This window comes from Cheilinus undulatus, linkage group 20 (genome assembly GCF_018320785.1).
Source record: "Cheilinus undulatus linkage group 20, ASM1832078v1, whole genome shotgun sequence".
NCBI lineage: Eukaryota > Metazoa > Chordata > Actinopteri > Labriformes > Labridae > Cheilinus > Cheilinus undulatus.
Window position 1 is genome coordinate 17,328,380 of NC_054884.1, and position 18,369 is coordinate 17,346,748.

General features: G+C 40.8%; 1 protein-coding gene across 3 annotated transcripts in view; it reads right to left on the reverse strand.

The window, feature by feature from the left end:
* Window positions 1-18,369, reverse strand: part of LOC121527857 (ankyrin repeat and fibronectin type-III domain-containing protein 1) — a 253,335-nt gene that overhangs the window by 17,774 nt on the left and 217,192 nt on the right. For all 3 annotated transcript variants that reach the window (XM_041814870.1, XM_041814871.1, XM_041814872.1), the window contains 4 exons: window positions 17,884-17,997; window positions 17,358-17,455; window positions 11,940-12,030; window positions 3,367-3,474 (listed from right to left, as the gene is read on the reverse strand). In XM_041814870.1, the coding sequence (XP_041670804.1) occupies window positions 3,367-3,474; window positions 11,940-12,030; window positions 17,358-17,455; window positions 17,884-17,997 (411 nt within the window). The remainder of the gene's footprint in view (window positions 1-3,366; window positions 3,475-11,939; window positions 12,031-17,357; window positions 17,456-17,883; window positions 17,998-18,369) is intronic.

Consider the following 18,369-nt stretch of genomic DNA (forward strand, 5'->3'; position numbering starts at 1 on the left):
GTAGTAATTTTGTGTGTGTGTGTGTGTGTTAACCCTTTGCCACTCGCTGACAGGGAGGTCAGTTAAGTCTGTGGGGACGTGTTTATTTTTAGTGGGCCCAGAGGGGGTTGGAGGCGAGAGAGGGAGGTGTATGTGTGGGCGACTGTTGGTGAGATAACGCACCTCCCAACTCATTAGAAACCCTGAAGTCCCAAAAACCCCTCCACAGATTCCCTCCCCTCCCAGGTGATCATACTCCAGCCCCCAGGCCACTTAAAGTCAATAAATCCCCCCATTCAGAGCTCGAAAAGAACTAATTTTCTCTTCAGGTGGACGAGTCGAGGTGGAGTAATGTGAAAAAACAGCGCCCCTCGACCCCTCTCACCTCCCTAAATTTTCTTTTTACTCATGAGTCTGTTCAGCTCCAGCCGTCCTGGCCTCAGTCCCTGTTTGACACTGAGTAAGACAGACAAGTAGGGCTGACTGCGAGGGTGCCCGTGTTAGTCAAGGCCTCTTTCACAGTTTAATTAATAGTGTTTGGATAAGAGGGAGAATGTGGCGTAGGCTGTAAGCTGGGCTGCATACATGGACATAAAGAAACTCAGCTTTGAAAGAGAGAGCATGTATGTGAATATTTGTATCTGTCTGTCTTTATGTGTATATGTAAGGACAGTAGACAGGACGACTGGGGGGTGCTGGGGGGAGGCGGCAGTAGTCAGTGTTAATTTATGCCCTCTCCTGACTCCAGCCCTGGACTCGTCTCTTACAGGAATAACAAACATGACCCCGGGACACGCCACCCCGGCTACCGTGCCTGAACTCTTGAGCTCAATCAGTCGCCGTCTGAAGCAACGAGAGTCACTCAATACCGACTATTATATTGCGTCTCGCCTTACTGCAAATGCGCTCCGGCCATAGTGGACAATAGTAAGAGGGCTCAAGTGTGTTTGGGGGAGAAAAAGACAGACAACCTGCTCAATGCTAACTGCAGTTCACCGTCATGTACAAGAGTCAGTGTGGACAGGTTCTGACACTTATGGGAGCAGCTTACAGCCGGCACTGTTTGGGGATATAAACAGCCTGAGTGTGAGGGACGTTGATCTGCATTTTGTCAGAGAGAGAGAGAGAGAGAGAGAGGTATTCAGCAAAGGAAGGGCTGAGTCATGGAAAGACGCTTACAGGGGTAAGGGGGCTTTTGAGACAGAATGAGGAGGGTATTATTTTTGAGGTGGCAAGCCGTCTTTGGGTGTACTGCCCCCCCAAAGTACTTGTCGTGCTTGAGATTGTAAAGTGTCTGTCAAGGTGAGACGAAAAACAGCAATTGGGGAGACGTTTTACACCTGTGAGTCGAGGCGTCTATTGCTCATGTTCATGTTTGTTTACACCAGGAATGTTTCTGAAACTCGAACTACTACACGGTGGCTAAAAATTCTGATGTGTTTGTTTAAAATGTGACGGGCGTAGTGAAAACGACAGAGGCTCAGGTTAATGTCAGAAGTTATGACACAGCTAAGGCTGGATTTCACTTCAACTTGGGCTTCTTACTTAAGCTGATATTTGTACAACCCAAATTCCAAAAAGGTTGGGGCGTTGTGTAAAATGCAAATTAAAAATAGAATGCCTTGATTTTCAAATCACATAAACCCATATTTTATTACAAAAAGAACATGAACAAAATTTCTGATGTTGAAACTGACACCTTGTACCCTTTCATGAAAAACATTAGCTCACTTTGCATGTGAATTTGATGGCAACAACACATCTCAAAAAAGTAAGAAGGTGCAACAGAAGGCTGGAAATGTAAATGGTACAACAGCTGGAGGAGCATTTTGCAACTTATTAGATGAATTGACGACAGGTCAGTAACATTTAAAAGAACTTTTTAGAGAGGAAGAGTCTCTCAGAAGTAAAGATGGGCAGAGGTTCACCACTCTGTGAAAAACTGGAATGATTTCAGAATAATGTTCACTGTGAAGACTTTGAAAATCCCACCATCTACAGTACATAATGTCATCACAAAATTCAGAGAATCTGGAGAAATTTCTGTGCACAAGGGACAAGACCCAAGGTCAATATCTAATGCTCATGATCTTTGAGGCCTCAGGTGTCACTGCATTAAAAACAGGCATGAATATATATATAGGAAATCACTGAATGAGCACAGAAATCACTGTCTGTCAACACAGTTCGCTGTGTAATCTACAAGTCCAAGTTATACAGTAGCTGTATCAGGCAAAAAGGGGCATTTGTGAACACGATTCAAAAACGCAGCCATCTTTTCTGGGCCAAAGCTCATTTAAAATGGACTGATGCAAAATGGAAAACTGTTCTGTGGTCAAATGCATCAAAATCTGACATTATTTTTTAAAGAGGAGAGGGACCACCCAGCATGTTGTCAGTGCACAGTTTAAAAGCTTGTATCTCTGATGGTATTGGCCTGCATAAGTGCCTATGGTGTGGGTGGATTACACATCTGGAAAAGCTCTATCAATGTTGAAAAGTATATAGAGACTTTAGAGCAACAAATGCTCCCATCCAGAAAACATCTCTTTCAGGGAGAGCTTTGCATACTTCAGTGTGACAATGCTAAACCACATACTACAACCATCACAACATCATAGCTTCACAGTAGAAGAGTCCAGATGTTTAACTGGCCCATCTGCAGTCCATATCTTTCACCAACAGAAAACATTTTAGGCATCATAAAATGAAAAATCAAGCAAAGAAGACCCAGGACTTTTAAGCAGCTAGAATTCTACATCAAACATGAATGGGACAACATTCTTCTCCGAAAATTCCAGTAACTGATCTCCTCACTTCCCAGAAGTTACAGACTTGTTTTTGAGATGTGCTGCAGCCTGATATTCAAATGTGTCAGTTTAAACATCTGATGTGTTGTTTATGTTCTATTGTTAGGTAATTTTACACAGCATCCAAACTTTTTTTAAATTGAGGTTGTACTTGAACTGATCTTTAGGCTAGGATTTAACTTTTGTAAAGTCATATAGTTTGAGCTGTTTTCTTGCTTAAGAGTTCAAGGCATGTAATTCCATAGTTAAACTAAAGTATTTTACAACTTCTTGTATGATATAACATGTTCTCATGTTTGGTACGTCTAGCTGCTATCACTTTCAGGCCTCAGGGCTTTGGTTTCTCCTGGGGTCAAATATTCAAACCTCTAAATCTCATAAAGCTGTGAGGAACTTTAACGTTGTGTCCATTTTGGTGCAGAGCAGTAACCCCCATCTACTTGAAAAAAATGTAACATTTCAAAACAATTAAACTTCTTTCTGATACTCTCTTTTGCTTTGGCAGGTCATAAAGAAGCTTTAGTATTCAGTCTTTACATAATCATGCAAATGAAATCAATGGTAAAGTTGTTTGTACCATGGCAGACACAGTGGCGGTGAGCTTCTTTTATCTGTCCCAGGAGCTGGTCTAGTGCCTCCTTCTGGCCTCTCTGACGTGGAGCGCGACCATCGATATCCCTCCAACCTGTAAACAGAGGTAAAGGAGGTAAAAGTTGCTGTCAGTATTTGTGAAAGCAAACCCAAAAATCTACTACAATCATTTAGTAATTGGCTTTTATGAGCTTTATGCATTACAGGTATTAGCATTCAGAATAAACCTTTAGCTTTGAAAGAAATACAAAACCCAACCCAGAACAGTTGGGACATTGGTGGAAATAAGAAAAACAGAAAACTGTGATTTGCAAATACTTTTTAACCTGTATTCAATTTAATTCAGCACAAACACAAGTTGTTAAATTTTCATCCTGATTTAATGAAGCGTTTTTAAGCCATCGCTTTATTTAGCTTAGTAATTCACAACTAAGAATGGCACAAGGTCTTTACTTTGTTCAAGACTGTGTGGGGTTATAGAGAATCAGGAGAAATCTCTGCATGTAAGGAATGAGGCTGAAAGCCAACATTGAATGCCAATGACCATCAACCCCTTAGACGGCATTAGCATCATTCTGTGATGACCTAAATATGCGGCTGCATCTAAAAATGTCAGTTTAGACTCTAACATGTGATGCAAAAGCCATATACTGTATTATCAGCATCCGGAAGGCCTGGGCTCATCTGAAGACACAAATTGTGTGGCAAACATGCTCTTGTGCCATCTTTTTTGGAATACTGTTGATCTGATGATCTGATGAGAATATCTTTTCTGGGAGAAATGGCCAACTTTGCGGGGCTTCAGGCCAGGAGTTAGGGATAAACAACTTCCAGCCATGAATTCCTTTTCCATGTATTGCCACTGTTTACAGTTCGACTAGTCACTGAAGTAGCAAGAGTGGAGTTGGAGCTGAGGGATAAAATCTAGGACTAGACTTCGCATGCAAATGTCTGTCTATAGAAGTGAATATAAACTAAATCATCATTAGATGACTGCCAATGAAATCTGGGACTGCATAACTAATGATGCATTCGACTCATTTAGCCCCCCACACAGACTGTTTTCTTGCCTACAGCCTGTGCATGCCTCACCTCTATTGGACAATCACATTCAGACTACACAAAACAAAAACCCACCAACACTAAATCTGGTCCTGCTTTTAATGTTAACTTCTAATATGTCTGATTGGCATTTCTATCATAACTAAATCAAAGAGAGACATCCTTCATCATATTTTCCGCTGTGGAGCCAAGGGAAAATATGAGTTGCCAGACTAGATGTCTGAATCCATCTGCATCATAAGTCTGTGCAAACTTTTGTTCTTTATCTACTAATAAATCAAAAACCAGCCAATACAGATGTCTGACTGTAGTTTTCTTACATCCTGGTATCTGATCTTTGTCAGTTTTATTGAGGATAGGTTACTACAGGGGAAAAATAGATTGTACTCACAGTGGAAAATCTGAACACATCAACAATAAATAGTTTATTTTAAATTTGCCTAACCTGGATCTATGGGCTACGGAAGAAAAACTTTGTTTAGATGAAAATAAATCTGACTTTGGACTGTTATGGAGCGGTTTGAAACATGCCTCTGTATCACAGGACTCAACAGTGAGTACTCTGTAAATATGAATATTCCATTTGAGACAATAATGATGTCTATCTATCACAGAACTGTTCACAATACAGGCTGATACTGTACACATTCTTCCTTTCAGTAATCTTGAATGTTGTAAAAGTGGTATCATCTTAAGAGAATTTTCATGATGGGGCACTGTTACTCATGTATGATAAGACACAACACAATAGGACACATTATGGTGCGATAGGATAGGATAGGATAGGATAGGATAGGATAGGATAGGATAGGATTGGATAAAAAAATGACAGAATATGATGTGTAAAGGTGCTGTACAGCACAGCACAGTACGGCACAGTATAATAAGGTAGGGTAGGGTACAATACAATAGAGTATGATACAGTGTGGTATGATAGGATATGGTACAATTTGATTCAATGTCATACCATTCGGAATGGTATAATATGATACGATTCAACTCAATTCAGTTCAATTTGATACGGTCTTATATTATACGGTGTGATGCGCTGTGACACGATACAATATGATTTAATACCACACTACAGAATATAATACAATACAACACAATACGATTCAATTTGGTACAGTTGGGAGTGGTACAATATAATACGATGTGATTGGATATAATATGGCACGTTACACAATAGGATATTATACAGTATGGTGAGATATGATATGATACAATACAGTACAATTTGATTCGATTTGGTAAAGTCCTGAGAGGTACGGTACAGTTCAATATGATTTGATTCAATTCCATTTGATACAGTACTATATCATATGATATGGTGTGGTGTGATGCAGTACAATACAATACGATACAATAGATGCGTTACATATTACATGATTTAATACAATATGATTTTATATGATACAATGACATACAGTACAGTATGACATGGTACGTTACATACTCTACTATACTCTGCTCTACTCAGCTCTTCTCTGCTGTAATATACTGCACTACAATAAAATACCCTACACTATACTATATGCAGTGGTGTGGTGCAGGGTATATGTGGGTATACAAGCCTGGCCCACTTTTTTGTCATCATTGAGTAACCCCACTTTAAAATGGAGAGTATAGCCACTTCTAAAGAGTATATGAATTTAGAGCATACTTACTTCTAAAGAGTATATAAATTTAGAGTATACTCACTTCTAAAAAGTATATGAATTTAGAGCATACCCACTTCTAAGGAGTATATGAATTTAGAGTATATCCACCTCTGCACCAGTGTTAATTTCATCAACTAAAACTAAGACTAAAAATGTTCTTTGACAGCATGAGAAAGACTAGACTAAGACTAGCCAAAAATAGATTTTTGATGGCTAAAACTGACTAAAAGTACATTTAGTTTTCGTCAAGATGACTAAAACTAGACTAAAATGTTGGTTAGTTTTTGTCAGACATTCAAAATCCATGATATTTCTCCATTGTGGATGAATCTTTCAAAATACAATGCATCTGTAGCTATTCTGCCTCTCAGCTGTAGAAAGCAGGGACCCCAGGTTTGGCAGGGTGCATAGAACATACTAACACGGATGGTACCAGATTCAGGCAAGAGAATAAATGCTTACACTAAAGTTTAGACTTGAATCTGAGGATTTTTTATGGACTAATGTAAAATGTTTTTGAGTTTCTGTGGACTAAAGCTAGGCTAAAACTATAAAGGGTAGAAATGACTAATATATGACTAAAACTTAAAAGCATTCGTTCTAAAGACTAAAACTGAGACTAAAATCTAAAATAACACTGTTCTGCACCACTTACTGTATGGGAACAATATGAAACAATACACCATGAAACAAAAGAATATGCGCCTGTATGATCCGAAAAGATATGATGAGATGCAATATGATACATCATTTTAGAAGATATTGCACGATATAGTACAATATGTTACAATATGATACAGATCAGTATTATACAATACAACAGGGAAACATACAGTACAGGTTTATTTAACTTATCCCACATCACATCTTATTTTAACAAGTATAAGGAGTCGTATCACCATGAGACTATTGCCCGACCCATCCAACCTCAGGACACATCAGTGTATAATGACCATACAGTGCTGACATATGGGAGGATAGAGAGGGACCCCATCATGGACATGGACTGTAAGGTGTGTGAGACGACCCGCTCAGGTCTAGTGTGTATGAGAGGACAGAGTACCCACCCCAGTGTGAGAAAGCTGTGGTTGGCTGACAGACCCACTGAGCAGCATGGCTAATGACTGCCCCTGCACATATGTAAACACACACATACATGAACATAGACATACAAACATGGTCTGTCTGCACTGGTGACAGAAAGTAAGAAAAATAACCCACTAAGCATGCCTCAAAAAGTATAGACAAGTTTAGGTGACAGTATTAAAACCTAATCTTGGACTGTTTTACATCCATCCATGTCTTTTTTTATTATTGTTTTCTGCTTGTGTGTCACTTCCCAAATCAGATGCACTTGGACACACAACTTATTAAAATACTCATAAACACTCCCTTCTCTCCACATTGATGACCAGCTGCAGAAAACGATCCTTCAGCACCTTCTGCTTGCTCTGTTATTAAGCCAACATCCTCACTTACTTGCTCACTGGAGGATGTGTCAGCGATAACCTGCACCCCCCCCTTACCACCATCAACCACCACCCAACCCCCCATCACCTCCAACTCCCTCCCCTGGAGCCCCCCGGAGGGTGCGTGGGGCTGAAACACGGTGAGCTCTATTCCCGGAAAGGTGCCTGTCCCGACAGGACAAGCGGGCCCTTTAATGGGCGTCCACGGCCCGGTATAAGGCCCCCACTGTTGGGGCGCGACGCGTGCTACAGCACAGACATGCAAATATTTCCAGTGGTAGGCCCAAATGGAAAACACAAACACGCAACATCGAAATTAGCTCAGAGTGAGAGGGGGTGGGAGGGAGGTGGACAGTAGAGAAAAAAAAGAGAGGGAAAGCCCAGTCTCCCCTTGTGAAGACGCACACACTCAGAGAAAAACATGGTGTGTGGATGAGGACAAACATGTTCATGTGTTCCCCAGATGTGCCCTAAGTGTGCCAACATGCACATTCAGTAACTATGTTCACTCCTATACTGTAGGTGTGCAGACTAAACATACTGCAACCAAACCAGATTCATTAAGCTCATGTCATAAATCAATACACTGAGTAAATAAACTCCACATAAATGATTAATAAATTTCAACATCAACAAAAACTAAATGCAATCTTATACTCCTTGGCCTAACATACAAATTACAAACAAAGTCAAACATTTAAAAGTCCTCTGTGTGTCCTTTTTAAATCAGACAGAGAGAGGAAGGGTAGATAAAGGCAGAGAGAAAGGGAGAAAGAGGGTCAGAGCTGCTGGGGTGACTCAACACCTCAGCTGTTGTTGCACATGACTTCACGGTTAACTTCTTGGCTGAACCCGGGCACCTTCTTCTGCCAGCCAGTCCCAAACACCGTCCTGAGGCTATGGTTACACACACTGACGTCTGCAGAGGGGGTCCCGAAACCCACCCAGCCTGCTGCTCCAGCTGTCACCCACCCCAATGATGTCAAAGCAACGTCAGAATGACGTTGGGATAACCAAATCGATTGAGTGGATGTGGAAGGATGAGTCGCTCTATGTGTGGGAAAGCTTTGAGAGGTTTTATCGTTAATGCAGGGGGCACATGTCACACTTACGCAACTTTCCGCTGTGGTGTTAGTGTAGAGAGGCCAGCAGACCTGTGGAGGATTTCTTTTGTTGCTACTTTTTACTGCAGGTTTTGCTTTATGTATTTTTTTCTTTTTGTAATATTTAGCTGCAAAAGAATCATCACACCCATCAGCCATACCTAGGGCTGAGAAATTAAACCAATGTTGAAATACCAATACCTGCAGTTCCTCAAGTGTCCACTTGAGGCTGGCTCCAAAGTGAGTCAATCTCACTACTCCCCATATTAAAGCGACCAACTTTACAGCAGAATTTAGTGTGTTTACAATGCAATATAAATGATGGTTTGGTAAATACAGCTCATTTATATTAACTGTATATCCATCACTTGAGTAACAGGTGGATGCCACTAGCCTCCTGCTAGATTTCACATGAGCTAAATCAGCTATAAAATACAATTTCTCAGCTGTGTTCACTGTGCTAATGTGTTTATGGGAGTTTTCAAAGCAAATATTCTGACCTTTGGTGCGTTTTAAATGAGAGCTGATGCTCCAGCTTAGCGAATGTCCGTGAGTCTGAAATGCTCAGTAAAAGCAAGCAGCAACATGTTAGCCAAACTACATTAAGTCAACATTTGGAAAAAGTAGCTAGCTGTGACTAGATGGTGGTTTGGCTGTCAGCCAAAAATTGTTTCTAATGATACTTCTTATCAGAGTTTATTTAGCTGCCAGCAAGCTCAGCAAACTGTTTTATCTGATTGTAGTTATTTAAAACTTTTTTTTTTTTTAAATTGTGTAACGAAAACATACAATGTAACCGATGGGAGACAACCCTGTGGCTAAATGAAGCTTAGTGTAAGTTCAAGCAGGAAGACTGTTCATCTCCATTCATCCTTTCATTCATTAATAATCACTCATTCATGTGTCTCCCTTTTCCCTGTTTCCTGTTCTGGTAATCAGCTGGTATGAGTGTCCACTCAGTTTAATTCTGAGTCAATCAAATTCTGCTGCGACTTCTCTTGATCCAATCATCCTGCTGCTGTCATATTTTTAAAATCTGGTCAGTCTCTGCAGTCAGTCTGTTGTTTCAGTGCGACCGCTACAGCCTTCCTCCGCCCCAGCCACCTCCATTACGTGCCATCGGTGTTCAGGTCCAGCACCTTTGTGCCATCCTGTATCCCTTCATCACTACTTCCTAGTAGGTGTCTAGGTCAAGCTCCTTAGAAGTCTTTCCTCATCTTATTCTACTTCCATCACCACCACCAGTGTCTAGACTCCTTAGGGGGGTTAAACTCATACTGAGTCTCTCCTGACTGAAATATTTTTATTGTTTTATTTTAGGTATTCACCTGCATTTAAATGATGAAGAGTTACTGTAAAAAAAAAAACGTACTTTCTTTCTTCATTGGTGTTTAGTAAGTGTTTAATCACGGCACAAGCATGCTACACATATTACTTTACAGATATGTTGGTACTAATTCTTGGTGTCTTTCCTCTCTGTACCAGATAGGTTAGCTTGTTCGGCTGTTGTCACCCATTATGTTTTTCACCTAATACAAAGAAGTCAGTATTGTTGTTGGATTTCTCTTAAAGGAGATAGAAGGTCTTGGAATTGACTACTTACTTTGTATATACCAAGTCCAGCTGGGACTCTGCTGTGATCCTACAGATTTCACTTATCTTTGGTCTGATGAAGCATACACAAAACTAGAAAAATTGTTTGTGTGAGCTACATGCATGGAAGCAAATACACGTATTTTTGGCGTAACTTTACTCTGACTTCTTCCTGCTTCCCCACTTCAAATGTTAATGTGAAGACAGGATACCTCAGTGTGAAATAAAGTGATCAGCGAGTGATCTTCATGTGCATAATGTAGCAGCTTCATATTTTTTTCAGTTCACCTGTATGTTCATCCCCTCATCTTTTTTGATAGTGTGAATATGTCTAATTGCAAGACAAAAACATTTGTGATCGTATCAGACAATGTTGTTTTGTCTTTCATTTTTTATATGGGGCAGCTGTAGCTCAGTGGGTAGAGTCGGTCATCTTGCAAACAGAAGATCATGGATTTGATCCCCAGCTCCTACTGTCACATGTCATTCTGTCCATGGGTAAAGCACTTAACCCCAGTATGCTCCCACCAAATGTCTGTACTTATAAATTCACTAATACTGATGGCCAACCTTTGCCATTAGTGTGTGAATGTAGTGTGAAAGGGAAAGTGTGACCTGTGGTGTGAAAGTGCATTGAGTTGTCTGACAAATAGAAAGGCACTATGCAAGCTCAAACCCATTTACCTTTTACATAGTGTCTTGCCTCCTGAAATTCCCTCCCAAATGACAGGGCAAACTTCATGCTGTAAGGGGTGTGTAAACAAGCTACTCAGGAAGACAACATTTTCTAGAAACTGTCAATGTGTTTCTGTGAAACATTAATAAAATATCATAACTGTTCAGCTAGCTAATAAATTAACAGATTGAGTAGCTTGTATTTGCCCCATTTGATCCTCTTCATAGACTCTAGCTGTTTTTCAACATGCATACTTCAGCGTACTTCTGGACTTACGGACTTGTGATACATCATCAATCAAAGCCAAAGTTCTGTTCCAATTCAAAGTCCGCATCGAAACAAGTTCGGTCGAAGTACCCGGATGTGGACTCGCCCCGCCCCTTTTACCGAGTCTGCTGCTGGACGTAACTTGAGCAGACTTTTCACAGTTACAATCCCACAATGCATTTCGCACCATTCAGCGGGAAACTCAAACAATGGCGAGGGCGAAGTCACACAATTGTAAGTAACTGTTGCTGCCGCGTAAAAATATAAATAAATTGCTTGTTTGTGATAGAATTGTGTTTGAAAACCAGAAACGTTGGATGAGTTGGATAAAATTCATCCTTGATAAATTCTAAATGGACGATGTCGGTGTTTTTGGAAACGCTAGCAACGGGACAATCGGATGTGATGTGTAGGTACGTAGAAGGGGACGCTAGCAAGTCTGCTGCTGTTCCAATAGTAGTAGGATCGTTCAGCGGACTCCCATACCCCTGAAGTCCGAACTCTTGAACGAACTTGCCAAGTCCAAACTTCCAGAGAAGGCAAGTTCGAACTTGTGAACTTTGAATTGAGAAACGACTACTGTCTTGCCACAATGTGGCGACATCTGGCACATTAAAAGCAAGATGATGACCCAAACAACAATTTCAAATGTGTCAAAAAGGCAGCTGGCAAAACTAAAGGGTTTATGTCAATTATTGCAGTCAATGGTGCACATATGGGAGACTTACTGGAAGGTGCAGCGCAGGAAGGGGTCGAAACTAGTGGTGGTCCCCAGCCCTTCATGTTGTAGGCTGACACCTGGACGTAGTAATAGGTCCCCTGTAAGGACAGAACACATGATAGGAAAAAAATGTATCATACTAAGGGCTACAATTTTCACAACTGATGAGACATATTTCTTGAAATCCTCCACCCTATACTGTAAATACAAAACAAATGACATAGTATTTGGCCAATTTCAAAATACTAAACAATGCACAGGCTCCTGTTAGTGAATATCATCACTTTATCATCATTATTTTAAAACTCATGGCTCAAGCTGCAAGTAATTCATCAGTCAGAGGATCCAAGAGGTATTACGAAGCCATGCACAAAGAGAAGTTGATCTTGGAGGTGGAAAACCATATGATTTTAAACATAGCCTTTCTAAAGACCCACCATACTCACCCACGGTAGAAGCAAAAAAAAAAAAAAACCCACAATAATCTAATTGAATTCAATTTAGGTGAACAGCAACCCAACCTCATAACATCAAAGACACCTGGTGTTGTTCTCACATGTTCTTCTCACTTTATAGTGACAACATGCATATGTCATGGCATTATCTTGCAATTCTCATTTGAAGTTTTAGTTCTCATGTGATCTTGCATCTCCAGCTGCTCTTGGCTGTGCTCCACTCCAGAGACAGAACCAGCGGGTGAGGATGCATGCCATCAGTTGGAGCAAAATTTCAGCACAGCAGAACGCTGTGGACATGGAATATGTGAACATTATGTCTAATGCATCATAAGTGCATCAAAGTGCAAAATGTGGTTTAGTAGGTGACAATGTGTTCAGAGTTTTGCAAAAAGAGTGAATGGGATCTGCTAAGTGTGCATAACCAGGTAAAATTGCTTGATGTCTGTTAAATAAACGAGTTTATGACTCTGATCTTTTGGTTCAGAGAATAGGATGTGGTCTTTCAGTCATTGTGAAAAAACAGGATTTCTTAAGGAACAGTGTCTGTAAATTTCAAAGCAGTCAGACCATATATGTATGCATCTTTGTGGGTCAGTTCATGTGCGTCTCTGATGTGAGGTCATGTGTCTGTGTGTATGTGTCATTGTGTCTGTGTGTGAAGTGTCTGTTTGGATGACTTGTCTGTCTCCATGCCCAGTGTGCAGACAGCAGGCCTCTGTCTCTCCTTTCTCAGCCAGATCAATCAAACCAGCCGCCGACACTTCCTGACCTCGCCTTGACCCCTGTCATGTGACAGGAGAGAGCTTCGGCTGGCAGAGGGGGTCTTAAAGGGGGGAAGGGGTTTCTCCCACAATAACAAACAACTTATGGAGCGTCCATTTGTCTACATGCCCGCTTAGAAACGCCAAACATAAATCAGGTGGCAGGCTACCAAGCTGCTCTTTTTTATGATTTTGGAGGCTGTTTTGCAACTGTTGGAACAACAAATCAACTTTTCTGATTGTGTTTTTAGAAGGGACATAAGTCCTTACCCCCCCCCAGTTTGGGGCTGATGGTGACTGAAACTTGTGTCCTGAGTTTGATGTATGTAATGAAGAAGAGCCACTTGGGAAATGACTTCAAATGTCACCTTAGCAAACGCCTCAAGCTCGCATGTAAATAATATCAGGAGCTTTGTGTGGGAGATTTTTTATCGGTCAGCACCAACAGCTGGAGAAGCTAAGGCTTAGCGGCTCTTTGTGTTGCTTTGTTACATATAAACTAACACATAATGCCTGATTCACTGCTCTTATATGTGATGGTTTCAGACTGAGGTGGGAACAGATGAATGGGACTTATTTATTTAATTTATGTGAGAAAGTTGCATGCTTTGGGAAGAACAAATACACTAATATTGATGATCTCATTCTCATTTTTGGTTAGTTTAATTCAATTTGTTGATTTCCTAGAGGACCACAGTAAAACAAAAGACATTTGTTTCTTTATCCTAGACCTGGTCTTTCTAATTCCTCATGCTCGACTCAACACTGAAAATACTAATATTCACATGTAAAGCAAGGATTTTTCCCTGGAACACATCTGAAAAAAGTGAGGTTCATTCACATTTGTGGACAGTACTTTTAAAAGAATTAACAATTATGGATGAGGCTGCTTATCTGCAAAGCAAGCATACTGCTAAAGACTGAGGTAACTATCAGTAAAAGCTGAAAAGTCGTTCAAAACAAAACGGCTAAAAAGTCAGTCAACTGGCAACAGAGGCATAGTTTTTATGCCAGTTTTATAGTAATGCTTGCAGCATGTTATCCATATAAGACAGCTGTCTAAGACTAATCAGTTAGTGGATCAGACATCTTGCTTTAAATTCATGCATAATGGTGCAACAGAATCCACGCCACTGAAGGACATGCTGTCCTTGGTTTCAAAAAAGAATTTCAAATTTTGATTAATCTGACCACAGAACAGTTTTCCATTTTGCCTCAGTTTGTTTAAAATGAGCTTTGGCTCAGAGGAGCTGGCAGCGTTTCTGGACCATGTTTACATGTGGCTTCTTCGTTGCAGGATACAGCTTCTACTTGCATTTTTGAATGACATGGCAAACTGTTGACAGACTATGATTTCTACAAGTGTTCCCGAGCCCATGTGGTGATTTACAGGACAGAATTATGCCTGTTTTAAATGCATGAAGGCATAAAGAGCTAGAGCATCCAATATTGTCCTTCAGCTTTAACCATTGCACTCACAAATTTCTCCAAATTCTCTATATCTTTTGACAATACTATGTACTGGAGATGATGGGAAGTGCAAAATCTTCACAATTGTATGTTGAGTTGCATTTTTCTGAAATCGTTCCACAATTTTGGTGCACAGTCTTTCACAGATTTTAGAAGACTTTACTGCTGGGAGTCAGCCTCTCCTAAATACTCAAAAGCCATGTTACTGACTTACTCTGGGTTAATGAGATCTGAAAATCTTTTTGATTTGAGATTTGAATTGGGGTTAAAGAAATAAACAGCAAAAGAAAGACCATTACCACGAGGTCCAAAAAGTACGAGGATGAGACAGCTGCGTGATTCTGCCTTTGGGTTAACAGCAGAGATTGCGCTGGACTTTTCTGACGGAAAGAGTCATAAAATTCCGGAATACCATTTTACAATCAGTCATTACACTTTTCTCTTTAAATATCTGTAATATAATACAATCAATTTATGAAGCACCCTTTCCCAACTAATGTTTAAAGAACAATCTCTGATGTTATGCATTTTTAATGGCATTGAGAGAAAGATGAACACAGCAGCACAGCGTTTACTCCTTGTCCTTTTTTACGCAGTGACGGTGGAGCATCAACTGCTGTCTTCAAGCAAGCAACTATAGCTGCGCCATTTAAGATATCACTTACAGTTTTAAGAATGTTTTAAATGACAAGATGTTGTAGTCTAAGGACCATAGCTGATAAGAAGTTGTTAAAAGGCTGCACTGTGGAGCAGCGCACATTTTTGTGTGCTCCACAGGATTTCTTATCATTACTGCACACTGAATCCTAATAATGAAACAAGAAAGGACAACTTGATGTGACAATCACATACTCCTCGTCCAGTTGCACAGGCTCCATCTGCAAACGTGCATGCGACAACGAGGGACTGATTTCGCTCCTTATCTAATTTAACTAAAAATGGTAATATAACAGACTTTATTTAGGTAAGTCATTATTTATTAGCCCATATGTTAATAATAGTTCTAAAAATCGAATATAATCGACTTAATTTAGGTTAAGCATCATGAATTAAGCCAGACTTCTGACCACTTAGCTAAAGTTTACTGTATGATTTCATAATTACTACAGAGAGCTCACCAGCTGCTCTCATCATCATTTTTACTCTGCAGGAGGCTGTCATTCTTTTTATGATAAGGTGAATAGCATATAAAGAGAACAACATTTTCTAGAAATCGCTGTGTAAATGCTCAGCCTTTGTGAGCTGATGATTCTTTACAGCGGCTGCACACAGCTGTGTGGTTAAATAAATCATAAGAAAAACAATTTCTTCAATTTAAAATTAAAGCCATGGTTTATGAAACCTTGTCTTCAGTTTGTGCAATGTACTTGTCACTTAACACTCTTCCTGCCAACCTGTATCCCTCTGTGATGCACTAATCCACCACCAGCAGCCTCTCAGTGCGCTGTCAGCACAGAGACCGACACGCTTTCACTAATCTTTTCATCGACTTCAGTTCAGCTTTTAACACTATCATCCTGGACAAGCTGACACTGAAGCTTCACGAACTGGGACTGTCTGCTTCTATGTGCTTCTGGATCAGGGACTTTCTTACCAACAGACCTCAGGTGGACTGAACTGGGGACCGCACATCGTCCACACTGGTCCTGAACACAGGAACGCCGTAGGGCTGTGTGCTCAGCCCAGCTCTCTTCACACTCTTCACACATGACTGTACTGCCACACATCCCACAAACACGATTGTGAAGTTTGCTGATGACACAACCGTGGTGGGCCTCATATCGGACAATGATGAGACCCATTACAGACAGGAAATCCAGCACCTGACAGATTGGTGCTCAGACAACAACCTTGTTCTGAACACCAGCAAGACCAAGGAGGTCATAGTGGATTATAGGAGGTCCAGGAAGACAGAGCATGCTCCTCTCCTCATACAAGGGGAGGCGGTCAAGCACAACACCGACATCAAACTCCTGGGCATCCACATCACATCTGAACTGACTTGGTCTGTGAACACTGCACACCTAGTGAAGAAGGCCCAACAGAAGCTCTTCTTCCTCAGGAAGCTGAAGAGGGCTGGACCCTCCTGTCGACTACTCGCAAACTTTTACAGGACCACAATAGAACCCGTCCTCTGTCTCGGTGTGACGGGAGCTGCACGGCACAGAACAGGAAGGACTTAGCTAGGGGTGGTGAGAACTGCACAGGGGATTGTGGGAGGTCCTCTCCTGGATTTGGACTCAGTCTATGCTGACCAGGTCTGCAGAAGGGCCAGCTGGATCGCTGCAGATCCCATCCACCCTGGCCATGGACTTTCTGTACCTCTACCTTCACGGAAAAGGTACAGAATCACCCCACATGGACACATTTCTTTATTAAAAAAAAGAAAAAGAATCAAACTGAAAGCCTTTCTTGGTAGAAGAGAATTTCTGCTCTTCTTATAACCAGCTTCAGCAAGAGTTTGCTTCACCAGCTGGCTCCATTGATAGTAAACAATGATGATTGCTGCCTCTCAAGCTTGCATTATGTAATTCATTCACTTGAGTGGTGCATGCCCACTATGTCATATCTTTTATCGCTCTGATTGGCTTATAATGAATGCAACAGACATACCATTAATCCAAGCACCCTCTGAGATTATTTAAAGGGTTCTACCTATACCAAACATCATGTGTGGCAGTGGATACGTGAACCAGTCTATGGCGGGTCAGGTTAGGAGATTTGGGCTAAACTTACAGGAGTCAATCCTGTGATGTTTCCCTGCAGAAGATTGGTGTCTTCAACCGCAGTTTCACCCAGCAAAGGACTGAATGAAGGAGCGCTGCTCCAGCTCACTGAAAATACACACAAAACAAACATACACATAAGAAACATTTCTGAAAAGTCTCACATAATTATATACATTAAAGCTCCATTAAGGAACATTTGTTGATTTTTGCCACCTTGTGGACAGAGTAATAACTATTATCTTATTTTATACTGTACATACTATTTGTATTTTGTATTTTTAAGCCAGAAATCTCGTCCTGTTTTTATCTAGTGGCCAAATTTAACAGTGTTAAGAATTTTGTTGCGGAGAAGCTAGAGAACGGTGTCAAATTTCCTACTGTATCCACTGTCCTGTGCCTGGATAGCATAAAAAGTTAAAGCAAAAAAAATTATTAAAAAGCATTTCAACATCTCTATTAGCCCTTTAACATCCCGTATTTTCATTCCAAGTGGCTGGTTATAATTAAGCACTGGCATGGGCACCCAGGCTGACCTTTGTACTTGGTAACCACAGCAGAATTGACACATTGCGGTTCCTGGAAGTCCACCCTCAGACTGGTGCTGCTGCTGACCGACAAGCGAACTACACTGGGAGCGTCTGGAGGGTCTGAGTACACACAGACAGACGGACACATGACAAGTAAATAAATAATCGGAGGGGAGGAAAGAGAGAGAGAGAAGTCAACACAAGCTGACTGAGATCCTGCACTCAACATTGTAAACATTATTATTATTGTAATGTCGTGAGCATGTACAAGGCGCAGCCTACTATAATGACCTCATTCAGGCTTCGTAGTCTGCTGCTCGGTTTTAGTAGTGGGAAAAGTTTGTCAAGTAATTGATGCTTGTAAAATTGAAGTAATTTACAGTCAGTAATGAGTCCATGATCTGAAAATCTCTCAAATTAATGTGAAATCAGTCATTTCTGAGAAGTAGTTAGGATGTAAATGATTGAAAATTTTACTGCATAAACACAGTT